The following is a 14,636-nucleotide window of genomic DNA, read 5'->3' on the forward strand; positions in this document are numbered from 1 at the left end:
TTCCCTCTATGTGGCCATGCATGGACCTTATCTTACAAATTCATTCCATGCACCTTTCCTTTCATGTTAATTCTATATTTCTATTCCCTTAATTACAATGAATACATCATCTAGTTAATTATTCACGAGAAACCAAAATTAAATTAAATTAACGTGATTACTATGGTGTCTAAAAAGTGATATCTAATTTATTAAAAAATATTAAAAATTAATATTTAATTTAAAAAATATAAAAATAAATAAAAAAAATAAAATAAGTAAAAATTAAACATTATAGAATTAGCCTTAAAAAAAATTAAGTAAGGTCATTTTCTATGGGTGTGATCATTACATACAAAAACACACCTAAGAGAAAATAATCTAATATTGTTTTTGTTTTGTTCGGATTCCTCTCTTATCTTGTGTATATAGAAATTAATTGGCCACAACGGATTAGTCTTTGACTTGTTCGTCAAGATACTGTAGAAAAAAAAAGTCGATATCATTTTTTTTTGAAAAAGTATAAGAAGTCAATGAAGTATCTATACAATGTATACAATGGGGTATAAGAATGTTCGATTCAGTAAGATATTTACCCATATGGTTGTTTTGGATAATATGGGTGTATTATGTTTGAGAAATTAGTAGTATTTTATCCTGAATGATTATTTTTTAATTCATATTAGACCAAATAAATAATTTATTGTAAACATTATATAAATATTCCATTAATTTTCTAGTGAGATTCTTTTCTTTTTGGCGCCCCCATCCTCTTCTTCCCGGCAAAGTGAGCTATACTTTGAATTATTAATGATTTTGCATTAACTCTTCCCCGTTCAAATATGTGACACCTGATAAGTTGTATACGTACACCAAAAAAGTTGAATATGTACATAGCATTAAATAGGGCACATTACATTTAGATTTAAAAAAAGAAAAAGAATTTTATAGCTTCAAATTTAGTTGTTATGAAATTAAAAGAAAAATAAATGAAAATATACACTTTGCTTTCAATAAACAAAAGCTTAACAAGCACACTCATAATATTCCATAAGAAAATAATAACTTGCAAAAGATCAATTTAGCACACATTTCATCATTATACATACCAATAGAGACTTTTTTTTTTCTCTGGAAATGATCTAAAAACTTCAGGGACCTTTTTAATGGAACAAAAAGTGCAAGAGTTGTACCACTATAAGTTGCTTTCAATATAATGCTTCGTCGAAAGATCAAATTGCATTCGGATCACTTCACTTTGATTTTAGGAAACCTTTTCCCCATTTTTTTTGTGTCATAGTTAACAGATTTTTTTAAATAAATAAATATTTTTAATTTTTTTGGTCAGAACTCAGAAGCAAGGAAAAATGTAAGCATGCCATTCGTTTTCTTTTTGTAAACAGAGTAAGTATGATATTGGGCTTCTAAGTTTCATACGGCCCCAGTCCAATAATGCAACTTGGAGTATGACAAAAAAATAGCCCAACATGCTTGCCATCACTTTGATAGTCTCTCACATTATTTTGGGCCTTGCCACACGGATTATTGAGAGGCCCAAATGAATGAATGAAATGAGCGAGAGCCGAGAAGGATACGCCACGTGTAGGAGAATACAAGAAGAGAAGGAAAACAGAAATGGATCCTCTCCAGTTTTTTCAACACTTGACAAAATATAGTGCAATCTCTCACCTTTGATTTTAATAGTGGGACCAGAAATAAATAAGAGAGAGAGAGTGATGAATGGTTAAATTAAACACTGCACACCATCCAGTTTTTTATTCAGTGGAGAGGATCCACTCTCAAGAAAAACATAGGAAGAAGTTAAGTAGAGACGCGTGGTGGGTGATTGAAGGAAGCAGCAAAAACGAATAAAATAAGAAACACAATGGGACAAATGGTAGTGGGTTCACCGTTCACATGTGGGTGGAAAATTGGGTATGGTTGGGAACACTAGCCAAATTGCATCCATCAAAACAGAAGGAAGCCTACCCTCACGCAGCTGAGGCTTCGTATTCATAGAAAATTTGAGTCCGACGAGTAGAAAATAAAAAATTTTCTTAGGAATCAATAGAATATTTGTATAATATATATAATAACTTATTTATTTGATTTAATATGAGTTAAAAAATAATATTTAAAATAAAATATTACTAACTTTTTAAACACAATATATCTATACTATTTAGAATAATCATTTGAATACTAAAAATAATAAATATATAATATTCTATTGAATTAAATATCTCTAAACCCTTATTGTACACATTATATAGATACTCTACTGAATTTCCTATACTTCTTCGAAAATAAAAACTCCTTTTAGTCTGTGTGAGTACGAGAGCCTGTAGTGTAATTATTAAACTACTCTTCTATATTAGCCCATGACAACAATAAAGAAGTCTTGTGACTCACAAATTCAGCCCAACAGAATACATAAATTCAGTTCTAATTTTAGTCTTTATTAATTTATCTTATCTTATCTTTATGCTATCTTCTCTTCTTATCTTATCTTTACTTTTATCTTTCATAGGACAATGCTCTATATATATTTAGTTTTACCCTCATAATTTACAACACATATTCAATTCAATCAATCAATAATCAATAAAAATTATTTATTTGCTTTCCCTATTCTTTCACAATTTTATCAATAATAAAAAAAAGAACTTTGTTTCCCTGGCCAAATCAAATATTTTTTCTAAGGAGCTAAGTCAGTTTAGTTTTCTGCTTTTGTTGTCCCTTGTTACTCACATCTGGGCCCAATCAACGTGAATTCAGTCAATTCACTACCGTTCTTTTGATCAACAAATCACACATTAAAGAGGTGTTTAAGTTTGTCTGTGTTTAACCAATTGTTTATTAACATGTACAATTAATAGTTTTGGGATTGGAAATCGCACTATTTACAAATTCCAGAGAAGCACAGATACCTTGAGCGATAGAATATTCTTGCACTAAGTAGACCGCAACGACCATCTTCCTCTATTATCACCACATCGTCCACCCCGAGAACGCCACGTCATCACAGGAAATCTCGTAGGCGTCCTACGTGGAAGAACAAGTGTACATGCAGGCTTCCAGAGAATTTCCCAACTGTCTCCAAATCCCAACCGTTCAAAACCCCTTTCTAAATCACACTTACCCTCCAAACGGATACTCTCTTTTCTCTTTCTAGTTTCCGTGTTCGTCTCGTTCGTCTTCGTCCTCGCAAACCATATTCTGCATTCTCCCAAAAGGGGAATTATTGGGGTTTAATTGTGCTAGAGCTTTAGGTTTGGGAGGAGGTTGAGGTTCGGGTTCATGGCGACCCAGCGCCAACCTTCCACCTCGTCGAACGCGTTTTCGTTCCTCTCCAAGGGTTGGAGGGAGGTTCGTGACTCGGCCGACGCGGATCTTAGGCTTATGAGGGACCGAGCCAACTCGTTCAAGAATCTAGCCACGTCCTTTGACAGGGAGCTCGAGAACTTCTTCAACTCCGCGCCGCCTCCCTTCGCCGTGCCGGCCATGCGCACCGCCGGGCCCCTTCCCCCGCCGGCCGAGATCGATTTCGTGAAGAAGCTGCAGCCGAAGCTCAAGGAGATTCGGAGGGCGTACTCTTCCCCTGAATTCAGCAAGAAGGTTCTGGAGAAGTGGCGCCCCAGGGCAACGATTCGGATTGACCTTTCTGCGATTCGAAACGCCATCGTTTCGGAGGTGGAGGAGGAAGACGAAGATAGCGATGCTACTGTGGGGTTTGAGAGGGGGAAGAGGGGGCGGAGGTTGAGCTTGAAGGAGTTTTGGGGCGAGTGGGTTGGGGAGGCTGAAGGTGAGGGTAGTGGTGGTGGTGATTGGGAACCAATTCGAGCTTTGAAGAGCAGGTTCAAGGACTTTGAGAAGCGTAGTTCCTCCTCTGAGATTTTCGATGGCTTCAAGAACAGTGAATTTCTCGAGAAAGTCAAGTCCAGCCTGGTATGCTCCCTTCTCTTTCCTCTTTTTCTGCAACTTCAATACTGTTAATTTATGCTCTTATTTCTGTTCTTTTCTTTGTTTAGTTAAATTTCAGCTTGAATTGCAAGTAGGTTCCACTTTTGTTCTTTCTATTTTCACACTTACTATTTTTAGGAACAGGCTTTGTTTAGCTTTTCACAATTTCTATATGCACCTCTTTTTTTTTTTCATCGGGGTTTTTTGTTCATGGGGTACAGATATTCATATAATCCTTTGTCTGAGAGTAGTTTTTGCAAGGAGAATTCGATAGAGGGTCTCTCGACTTTCTAATTTATGTCTTTATGTGTGTATTCATCAAAGCAGCTATTCTACTGAAAATTATCTGTAGTTAGATTAATTTTACTGTTAGAAGGAGGATTATTTCTTGTTATTATCCATTCGCATGCAATTAGTGAGTTCAATGCGTCTGTTGACTGGGATGGAGTGGATATTGTGATTTTTCTTTTTCTTAGTCCTTTTTAGTTTTTAGTAAATAACATGTCAAGTGTATATACATGTGAATGTCATTAACTAACTTCCTCAGAGTTGGATTTTGCTCATTTGAACATCAATTTGATGACTGCTTCATTCTAAGGACTATTTTCTTCTTTTGTTGCAGAAATCAATGCGCTGGGATCATCAAGACTCAAAGGTTCGTGACTACTTGCGTTTAATTTCTTTTGTTTATATAAATGTTCATGTTAAATATTGTGTAACTTTCTGGAAGGATATTAGAAAATCCTGTAACTGGAAACTGGGAAGTTCTACCTTTCCTTGCATATATAGGAATGTAGAATACCTCATAGAATACACTAGCTCATGTTCCCTTAAAACCCATTATTCCTTGGATTTTTTTTAGTTGTGTCCAAAAATGTCTCTTATGTTTGTGGGCATAAAGTTTTCAGCTGGTATCGTATTCATGTGAGGGGTGCTATCTTTAATTGAGACATCATTACACCATTAGGATTTGTTGCGAAAAGATTAAATAAATAAAAGAGGTGCAAAACGAAATAGGGGATGAGAAACTCAAGCATGATAAAAATGCTATCTTCAAATAGTTGTTTTCATGATAAGGGTGTCGTTGTCATTCTTCTCCTTGTGTTATAGTTATTAACTTTTTCTCTGTACTGGTTCTTTTATGTTCATCTGTTGCAGGAAGTGCCACCATTGGACGTACCAGAACTTCTGGCCTACTTCGTTAAACAATCTGGGCCATTTTTGGATCAACTTGGAGTTAGAAGAGGTACATGATTCTACTATTTTATATGTGATTTTGCCATGCTTTCTCACTTTATATATCATATGTGGAGGGTTGGTATGTATCTTATTTTGATAAGTGATACTTTTTAGCAACATCCTCTCTTGTAATTGAAAGTGTTTTTCAGTCTCATAATTGTTTTAATTATTCAATCACCAAGTCAGATTTCCTTCCTTTCTTAAGTCTTCAACAATTATATAAGTTTTTTTGGTCTCGAAATAATAGCATCGGAAGGAAAGAATCTGCAGAAGTTGTTAAATGTCCTCCTTCAGCACTTGGTGTAGAACTTTATAGTGGGAAATTGGATGCATGGAATAAATCATATGCACTGTTTCCTGATATATTTCAACTGCAATAATTTCTCCTGTGGACTCCCCCCCCTTCTCCGCCTTTTTCTTTTTGGCATTCATCATGCTAAGCTATATCACAGTGTTATTCTTGTTGTGTGGTTGGCAAGCCAGAAGGTGTCAGCTTCTGATATAATTGTTAGCTGCTTCGTTGCTTAATTATTCAACAATGTGAATTAGCATAGTCACTCATTTGGTGCAACTTTCTAACAAGGGACGTGGACTTGGTGAGTAGATGGAGACCATACTCAAGGACACTAAAAAACCACAATTAACTTTGTTTAGAAGTAATTTCAGAAGGTTGCATACCAGTTTGTAACCCTAATATACTACAGTTAATGTAGGAAACATACTTTTCAAGTGACATCAATCATGTTAAATCTAGATGATTATTTAATTAGTTATTTGTCAATGATTTGATTTCTCAAAATCATTTAGTATTACGGTACAGAACCACTATCAAGTTGAAAACGTAGATCCACTTCCCATGGATATAAAATTTCGTTAATCCATACTGTTTCTACTACGAAACTCCATTTTCCTCCATTAAAATTAAAATACTTTGTCACATGATTTTGTAAATGAAAATATATATTGCTTGATTACATTCTTTTAGTTACTTAAATGTTGTAATATTTTTGGGGCCAGATCAATGTTGCATGGGTAGGCAGAATTATATGTTTGCTTTATTGGTTATAGTGTTCTAGCTATAGAAACTAAGATATATCAAATATGTTATTTTGCTAGGGTATGTTTGATCTTATCTGCCACTTAATTTTGATGATTTGTCCAAATATGATTGCATTTCAGACATATGTGACAAGATAGTGGAAAGCTTGTATAGCAAACGCAAGAACCAACTTCTGTTTCAGTCTCTTTCTGGGGATGAATCTTCTGTTCTTGAGAATGGAAACATAAATGACGAGTTGGATTTGCGAATAGCAAGTGTCCTTCAGAGCACAGGTCACCGGTATGATGGTGGATTGTGGACAGACCGTGGAAAACCATTGGACAATGAAAGACATGTTGCAATAGTCACAACTGCTAGTCTTCCTTGGATGACTGGAACAGCTGTAAATCCACTGTTTCGAGCCGCATATTTATCACAATCTGCAAAGCAGAAAGTTACTTTGCTGGTTCCTTGGCTTTGTAAATCAGATCAAGAACTTGTTTATCCCAGCAATCTCACTTTTTCTTCACCAGAAGAGCAAGAAGTTTATATACGTAGCTGGCTTGAGGAAAGGATTGGTTTTAGGCCAGACTTCAAAATTTCTTTTTATCCTGGGAAGGTAATATTTTCATCAAGTTAGTTTTCTATCAGATTTTGTATTATTACTGTCAATTCTTACAATTCTTACACTTCCTACTTGTGCATAGTTTTCAAAAGCAAGACGAAGTATTATTCCTGCCGGAGATACTTCTCAATTTATACCATCCAGGGATGCCGATATTGCTATCTTGGAAGAACCGGAACATTTGAATTGGTATCATCACGGTAAGCGTTGGACAGACAAATTCAACCATGTTGTTGGTGTTGTCCATACAAATTATTTAGAATATATCAAGAGGGAGAAAAATGGAGCGCTCCAAGCTTTCTTTGTGAAACACATAAACAACTGGGTTGCCAGAGCGTACTGCAACAAGGTATAATACTTTTCATCCTAGTAAGGCTGGATAAACTTTGATGATAACTAGAAATAATTTTGGCGTTTCTCATGATGAACTTGTTAGTATCAAGAGAGAATTAAACTAAACCTAAGGAACCAAATTATGTTATATTCAGGTTCTTCGTCTCTCAGCTGCCACTCAGGATATGCCCAAGTCTATAATTTGCAATGTTCATGGTGTGAATCCCAAGTTCTTAAAAATTGGAGAAAAGATTGCTGCAGAAAGGGAGCTAGGGCAAAAAGCCTTTACAAAAGGAGCATATTTCTTGGGAAAGATGGTATGGGCGAAGGGATATAAGGAGTTGATAGATTTATTGGCAAAACATAAGACTGACCTTGATGGCTTCAAGTTGGATGTATTTGGAAATGGTGAGGATGCTACTGAAGTGCAGAGTGCAGCTAGAAGGTTAAGCTTGAACCTCAACTTCCAGAGAGGAAGAGACCATGCAGATGATTCTCTTCATGGGTAAGAATTATTTGAAAATTGCGATTCATTTAATAATAAGTTAACTGGAAAGCTGAATGTTGTGAAAATATGTGAATTTCTGAATTAAATGGGGCGAATAATAACTTTTTAGTTGCATCTGTTGCAACATGGACATGAGATATATTTTATCTTTTCCACCATCATGCTTCATGCAAGCAGATGCTGATAACGAACTTGCTTTTATGAAATTGGTTCTCCTTTGACACTTTATTTACTTTATTGAAGGTACAAAGTGTTCATAAATCCAAGCATTAGCGATGTTCTATGCACTGCTACGGCTGAGGCACTTGCCATGGGGAAATTTGTAGTTTGTGCGGATCATCCGTCAAACGAGTTCTTCAGGTCATTCCCCAACTGTTTGACTTACAAGACATCAGAAGACTTCGTTGCAAAAGTAAAAGAAGCATTGGAAAATGAGCCTCATCCTTTGACACCTGAGCAAAGATATCAACTTTCTTGGGAGGCTGCTACTCATAGATTTATGGAATATTCTGACCTTGACAAAATCCTGAACAAGGAAAAGGATGGTGCAAACTCAAGTACAGATAAGAGAATGATGGCTAAGTCCATGTCACTGCCAAATCTGTCGGCTGCAGTAGATGGTGGCTTAGCATTCGCTCACTACTGTCTCACAGGAAATGAATTCCTGAGATTATGTACCGGAGCAATACCTGGGACACGCGACTATGACAAGCAGCACTGTAAAGACCTGAATCTCTTGCCTCCACAGGTAGAAAATCCTATCTATGGCTGGTGAATAAACTGGCTAGTTCGAATTTGAGGAGGAGGAGGAGGAATATTAGAGACGCTAGATTATGATAAGCAGTACTGTAAAAAAGGGTTCTTATCTCTTGGCTGTAGGTAGAAAATTTTATGAATGTCTGGTCAATAGGTTTAGTGGCTTGAATCTGTAGTTTCTGTTTGTTTGTAATTAGAAGCCTGTAAGTCTTGGGTCCTTAATTTTGTAACTTATTTGTTCTTTTCTTTTTTGTTAAGTGATGTAGTTCATTACAAACAAATAATATGTAGAATGCTAATGTATGTTTGTACTTTGCACCATGAAATGGCAAGAAGAACGTCTCCCAGTAATACGAAGTAAAATGTTACGACTCAGATTCACGAATAGGAAAATGGTCTTATAGCATTTGAGGATTTGAGAAGGAGCAAGGATAAAAATCTCAACTATTCAATGATTTTTAATTTTTTATTTTTTAATGTAATTGAAAATTTCTTTAAGCGATTGGAGCTGAAAGTAAATCAATGATAATCAAGCTGGAGTTTACTAGTCTAGGATATCTAGCCCAGGCAAATTCACAGGCTACCATTTAGTCATTTTTACAATAACTTTTTTTTAATTATTATTATTATCTGATGAGAACAAGTCCGTTAATTAATTTGTTCCTTTAGCTAATTAACTTTTGACCAGTGACCAGCAAGAGATTCTTTTTGAAATGTCAAGTTGACATCTTATATTATATAGTATATACCATCTGAGCGAATCATGACTAATACACATAACATACTCCCAGAAATTAAAAAAGAGACTTCGTTTTTGCCGATGGCTAAGTACATACATTGAAGTTATTATGCATGCCAATGACAAAGTTACCTTTATGTATATATGCATAAAAAAAAAAAATTCACATCCCACCATTAAATAGCGTGCGGTGCACGTGCATGCAAAGTATATTTATTATTTATTTTCTTTTTCAAAATCAAACATATTAAAATACTCATTCTTCTAAGTTCTGAGAGAGAGAGAATAATAAATAATGACTGCTCAATTAGTTTTAGGAAAAGTAATGATAGAAAATCAAAATATTAAACAATATGAATAATGGATATATTGGATGTTCAATTCACTAAATGTGCGGATTATTATTCTAATTTTAAGATTTAGGTGAGTAATTTGGAATGTAATGTGTTTTACTTGAATTAGGTAAATTTTAGCACCCGTTATTCATGTTGTTCAAAAAATTTATTGGTTACCTGGCACAGAATTCGGTGGTCCAGGAACCTTTGGACCACTTAGTGGTCCAAGTAGAAAACATGTTTTTAGAGTTTTTTTATCAATTGCTACGTAGTCTTTGAACTAATTTTAATTACAAATCAACTCCATATATTTTATTTAATTATAAAAATAGTTTTTTATTTTATAAATTATTATTTTATCAATTATCTATTATATTTATTAACAATCAAATACAAAAATAACAACCAATTATATCCTCCATTCATCCTAATAATTCCAATTGATTAAAAAATTAACTTTGATCTCGTTACGTTCGTCCATGGCTTCCAAATCGTGTTTCCTTGAAATTCAATCGATTGGTTTTTCAAAACAATCGATTGAATGATAACTCAATCGATTGGTTTACACTATATCACAAAACAATCGATTGAAAGTTGTAAGGTAGAATGATAAAAAGCTTATACCAATCGATTGTTTATACTTTCCAATCGAATGAATGCCTCAAAACAATCGATTGAATTCACGAAAACAACATGGATTTGCCAAATACAATCGATTGGAAAGTGATGACATTGAAGTTTTAGCCAAATTCAATCGATTGGTAATGTAATCCAATCGATTGGAAGGTGATGAAATTGAATATTTTGCCAATTTCAATCGATTGGTAATGGTACATACAATTAATTTATAGATTGGTAATTTATAAAATTAATTTTGCCGATCAATAGTACCTTTTACTTTTATTCAAGTAAGGCATAGTAAAAAATACAAAAAGTATATGATATTGATAAGGTAGCAGCGTATCAAGTAGTAAGTATGCTTAATTTATTTATTTGTGCTATGCACAAATTTAGTTTCGTTAAAATATTAGTAACCAGTGCTCTAATTTTTATAAATATGTTTTGGGATAAGTGTTTGCAATTAGTTAAATGTTAGAATATATTGAATAAATTCTTTTAATATATAGTTAATATAAAACTGAGGGTAAAAAACGTATTTAAGCCAAGGAGAGAAGTTTATTACACATATAAGCCAAACAAGAATCTGGTACAAGAATTCACCAAAGCACACTTTAATGTAATTCGAAACAACTTTATTCGAATTACATTCATTAATAATTCGAATCAATACAGCTCTAATTATTCCCAACCATTGCATACAAGTAATTCGAATCAACTTAGAACGAATTATAAAAGCATAATTCGAATTGTATCATTCGAATTGTATCAATTCGAATTAGTAGGAACACGTGAGTAGGAGGAAGTTCGAATCAAATTGATTCGAATTACTCACATTTCGAATCAAATAGTAATTCGAATTACACATTGTACAATAAGATACTAGAAAAAATACTATATAATATAAAAAAATATACTAAAAGAAGTATAAAACAAAATTATAGTAAATTAATTTTATAAAATTATTAAATATAATTAATTTTAACTCCTATTAGTACATTGAATTAAAAATAACATATAAAAATGTACTTGTATTTATTAAATTTTAATAACATATAAAAATTTAATGACTTTTTAAATATTTTTTATAATAGGAGTACATTTTTATATACTTTAAATACTTTATATAAAAATGTACTTATTTATCATACAAAAATAAAGTGTTGTGCCAATATAATACATTATAATATTTTAAATCAATTTTTTTCTAGGATTTTAGATTAAAGCAGCACATGAAAAAGCATTATTGGTATTTTAAAGCTAACTTAATTAAAAAAGAAAGAACTGTATTTTTTAGGATTTTATGTACATAATTAGGCTAATTTTTTTTTTAATATTGATCAAAGATGTGTGTTACACTATGTTATTTGGTTTCAGCTAAGTTTTACTCTATTATAATTTTTTTTTTTTACTTTTCATAAGACACAAATCTAAAAAATTTTATAAATTAATTTAAAAGAAAATATTATTGACGTTTTATAAATTTTATGTACCATTACCAATCGATTGAAATTGGCAAAACATTCAACTTCATCACCTTCCAATCGATTGGATTACATTACCAATCTATTGAATTTGACTAAAACTTCAATGTCATCACTTTCCAATCGATTGTATTTGGCAAATCCATATTGTTTTCGTGAATTCAATCGATTGAGTAACAACTACAATCGATTGTTTTGAGGCATTCATTCGATTGGAAAGTATAAATAATCGATTGGTATAAGCTTTTTACCATTCTACCTTACAACTTTCAATCGATTGTTTTGTGATATAGTGTAAACCAATCGATTGAGTTATCATTCAATCGATTGTTTTGAAAAACTAATCGATTGAATTTCAAGGAAACACGATTTGGAAGCCATGGACGAACGTAACGAGATCAAAGTTAATTTTTTAATCAATTGGAATTATTAGGATGAATGGAGGATATAATTGGTTGTTATTTTTGTATTTGATTGTTAATAAATATAATTGATAATTGATAAAATAATAATTTATAAAATAAAAAACTATTTTATAATTAAATAAAATATATGGGGTTGATTTGTAATTAAAATTAGTTCAAGAACTACGTAGCAATTGATAAAAAAACTCTAAAAACATGTTTTTTACTTGGACCACTAAGTGGTCCAAAGGTTCCTGGACCACCAAATCCTGTGCTGGTTACCTATCATAACTCTTAATTTTATGGTGCATGCATGTGGTTTCCATTGGTCAAGTCTCTAACTAACAATTTAGGTTTAATTTCAAGATAACTTCTTCCACCTTGGTATGGTTCGCATCAGGTATGTAGTGGAATCCTCTAATACTTTATGGTTGGGATTAATAATCTGTTATTATTATTATTATTTGCCCATACTTGCTTCTGCTACTCTGTACCAGTAAGTGTTTCTGTACAGAAATAAACGCATGCACTACTTTTTTTAGCAGTCTCTTTAGTTTTTACTCTTATTAGCTAGAGGGATGGCAACTAATAAAAGTTGGTGATCTATGTGTGTTTATAGAAACATATTTTGTCCAATAAATTATAGAAACTGAAGCATTCATCCATATAGAGACAGTGTGTGGACCTGTTAAAGACACTTCAATGTTCAATTATATTAGTGTTTAGTTGAATGTGTTTAAAACTAATCACATGCAGTTATCTTTATATAAATTCTTTATGTGAAATTGATGGTCGAAAATCATTAAATCATAATTTAGTTAAATCTATTAAATCAACCAATGATTTTTGATTATCAATTTAACATGAAAATAAATACATGTAAATCTTCTTCTAGTAGTAATAATACGAATCAAATGTTATGTACAATTTGTAGTGTCTACATACATGCATATATAAGGATACAATGGGTTGATTATTCGCTCGCTACATATACTCAGGGGTGGAAAAAGGCCAGGCGATCTGTCAGGGGTCTGGCCTGTGTTTGGTCTGACTTGATTTGGCCTGTTATAAAATAAGCACATGTTCAACCTTTTAAATAGGTCAGATCCAAACTCACTAATTAGTCTTATTGGCCTGTCAAGCCTGCTTGAGCTTGTTAATACATAATTACATATATAAATAATTTTTTTTATTATTAACAAAATTATGAGATATTTTAAATTTATTATATTTAATTATAAATAATTTTATATATTTTAAATACTTTAAAATTTAAAATTTAAATTTTTTTATAAATATTAAATATAACATATTATATATAAATATGTTTATTAAAAAATACTTTTTTTTAAATTAAGCCTTTTAACAGATTTTAAGTCAGGCTAGATTGAATAACAGGTCAAGTTTAGTACTTTAAAAAAAATCTATAATAGATTACAAATCAGATTCAGCTAATTGACTACATGACAAGCAAGACCCGTTAAAAGTAAAGTCGGACCTGACTTGAGCTGTTTCCACCCCATATATATACTGAACCCTACTAGATGGTCATGCTCATGCTCTTGCAAGCTAGCATAAAGAGAATCATTAAAACTGTGTAAAGAAACTGCCAAAGTCAACATTGTCTCTTTGATTTCCGATTTCTAGCAAATTATATGAGGGGGAAAGGGGTCAAAAGCTGTACTGAACTTGGAGCATCTTTTTCGAATATACTTTTGGGAAATTCATGCATTTAATTACCTTTTCTTATTATATTAATGTTTTAAGGTTTCCACGTCGTTTTTTAAGATCCAAGTGATTTAGTAACAGGAGAATGTTCGGCTTTTGACATGTCTTTAGCTCTTGTATTATTCTATTCCCTGCGCTCCTTGTCTCTGTTATTGGAAGACAGAACACAATAATGTACTACACTACTACTACCACTTTTCTATTTTTTATTCTTTTTTACGCATAATAAGGCAAAATCACAATCGCCATGTAAATTGTAAAATCGACTAGTCATCATATATTATTAGATGCTTATTACAACCAATTCACTTTAAAGTGATAAAGAAGAGTTTAACATAATAGTCAAAAAGAACAAATTAAAAATGACCAAAATAATTAATCAGTAATGTTAAGAAATCAGCAGATTTTATAAAAATGCTGGTCCGTGAGACTTTCTCATAATTAATAGATTGAGATTTAGTAAAATATACAAGGATGATTGTAATGTTCCAAAAATATTTCTCTCTAATAACTTTGGCCAAATATACTCAATTTAGCTAAGCATCTAAAACAGCATCAAATTTTTTTTTTTTGGGTATGCTGTTAAGTTAACATACTTGAATCATTAATTAATTCGTACGTACATTTATCATACATATTCGTATTCTGTCCAACGTACGTAACTCCATACCGTTCTTAATTAGTGGATCTCCTTCAAGGCTTTAACTCGCAAATATACTTTTGTTCCCTTTTACCCTTTCATTTTCCCCACCCTTTTTCTCAACTTCTTGATTTGATGCACTTTTGTTTGTGACTTTTTAATGAAAAATATTGTCAAATGGCACAAAACAAATACATAAACAAAAGTCTTCTCATACAACATGAAAAAGCAAAGCACCAAAATGTG

General features: G+C 32.5%; 1 protein-coding gene across 1 annotated transcript; it reads left to right on the forward strand.

The window, feature by feature from the left end:
- Window positions 1-3,106: 3,106 nt before the first annotated feature.
- LOC130954310 (digalactosyldiacylglycerol synthase 1, chloroplastic) lies at window positions 3,107-8,768 on the forward strand. Its single transcript, XM_057881047.1, has 7 exons — window positions 3,107-3,927; window positions 4,565-4,597; window positions 5,101-5,188; window positions 6,361-6,839; window positions 6,928-7,194; window positions 7,334-7,683; window positions 7,930-8,768. The coding sequence occupies exons 1-7, from the start codon at window positions 3,280-3,282 to the stop codon at window positions 8,459-8,461; spliced, it is 2,397 nt and encodes a 798-aa protein (XP_057737030.1). The 5' UTR covers window positions 3,107-3,279; the 3' UTR covers window positions 8,462-8,768.
- Window positions 8,769-14,636: the final 5,868 nt, after the last annotated feature.

This window comes from Arachis stenosperma, chromosome 10, assembly GCF_014773155.1.
Source record: "Arachis stenosperma cultivar V10309 chromosome 10, arast.V10309.gnm1.PFL2, whole genome shotgun sequence".
In the NCBI taxonomy this organism is placed as follows: Eukaryota; Viridiplantae; Streptophyta; class Magnoliopsida; order Fabales; family Fabaceae; genus Arachis; species Arachis stenosperma.

Excerpts from the sequence above, each read along its gene's own strand:
- LOC130954310 (XM_057881047.1), top strand. The coding sequence starts at position 3,280 with ATGGCGACCCAGCGCCAACCTTCCACCTCGTCGAACGCGTTTTCGTTC. Across the intron at positions 7,195-7,333 it reads CCAGAGCGTACTGCAACAAG|GTTCTTCGTCTCTCAGCTGC; the intron begins GTATAATACTTT and ends TGTTATATTCAG. Across the intron at positions 7,684-7,929 it reads GCAGATGATTCTCTTCATGG|GTACAAAGTGTTCATAAATC; the intron begins GTAAGAATTATT and ends ACTTTATTGAAG.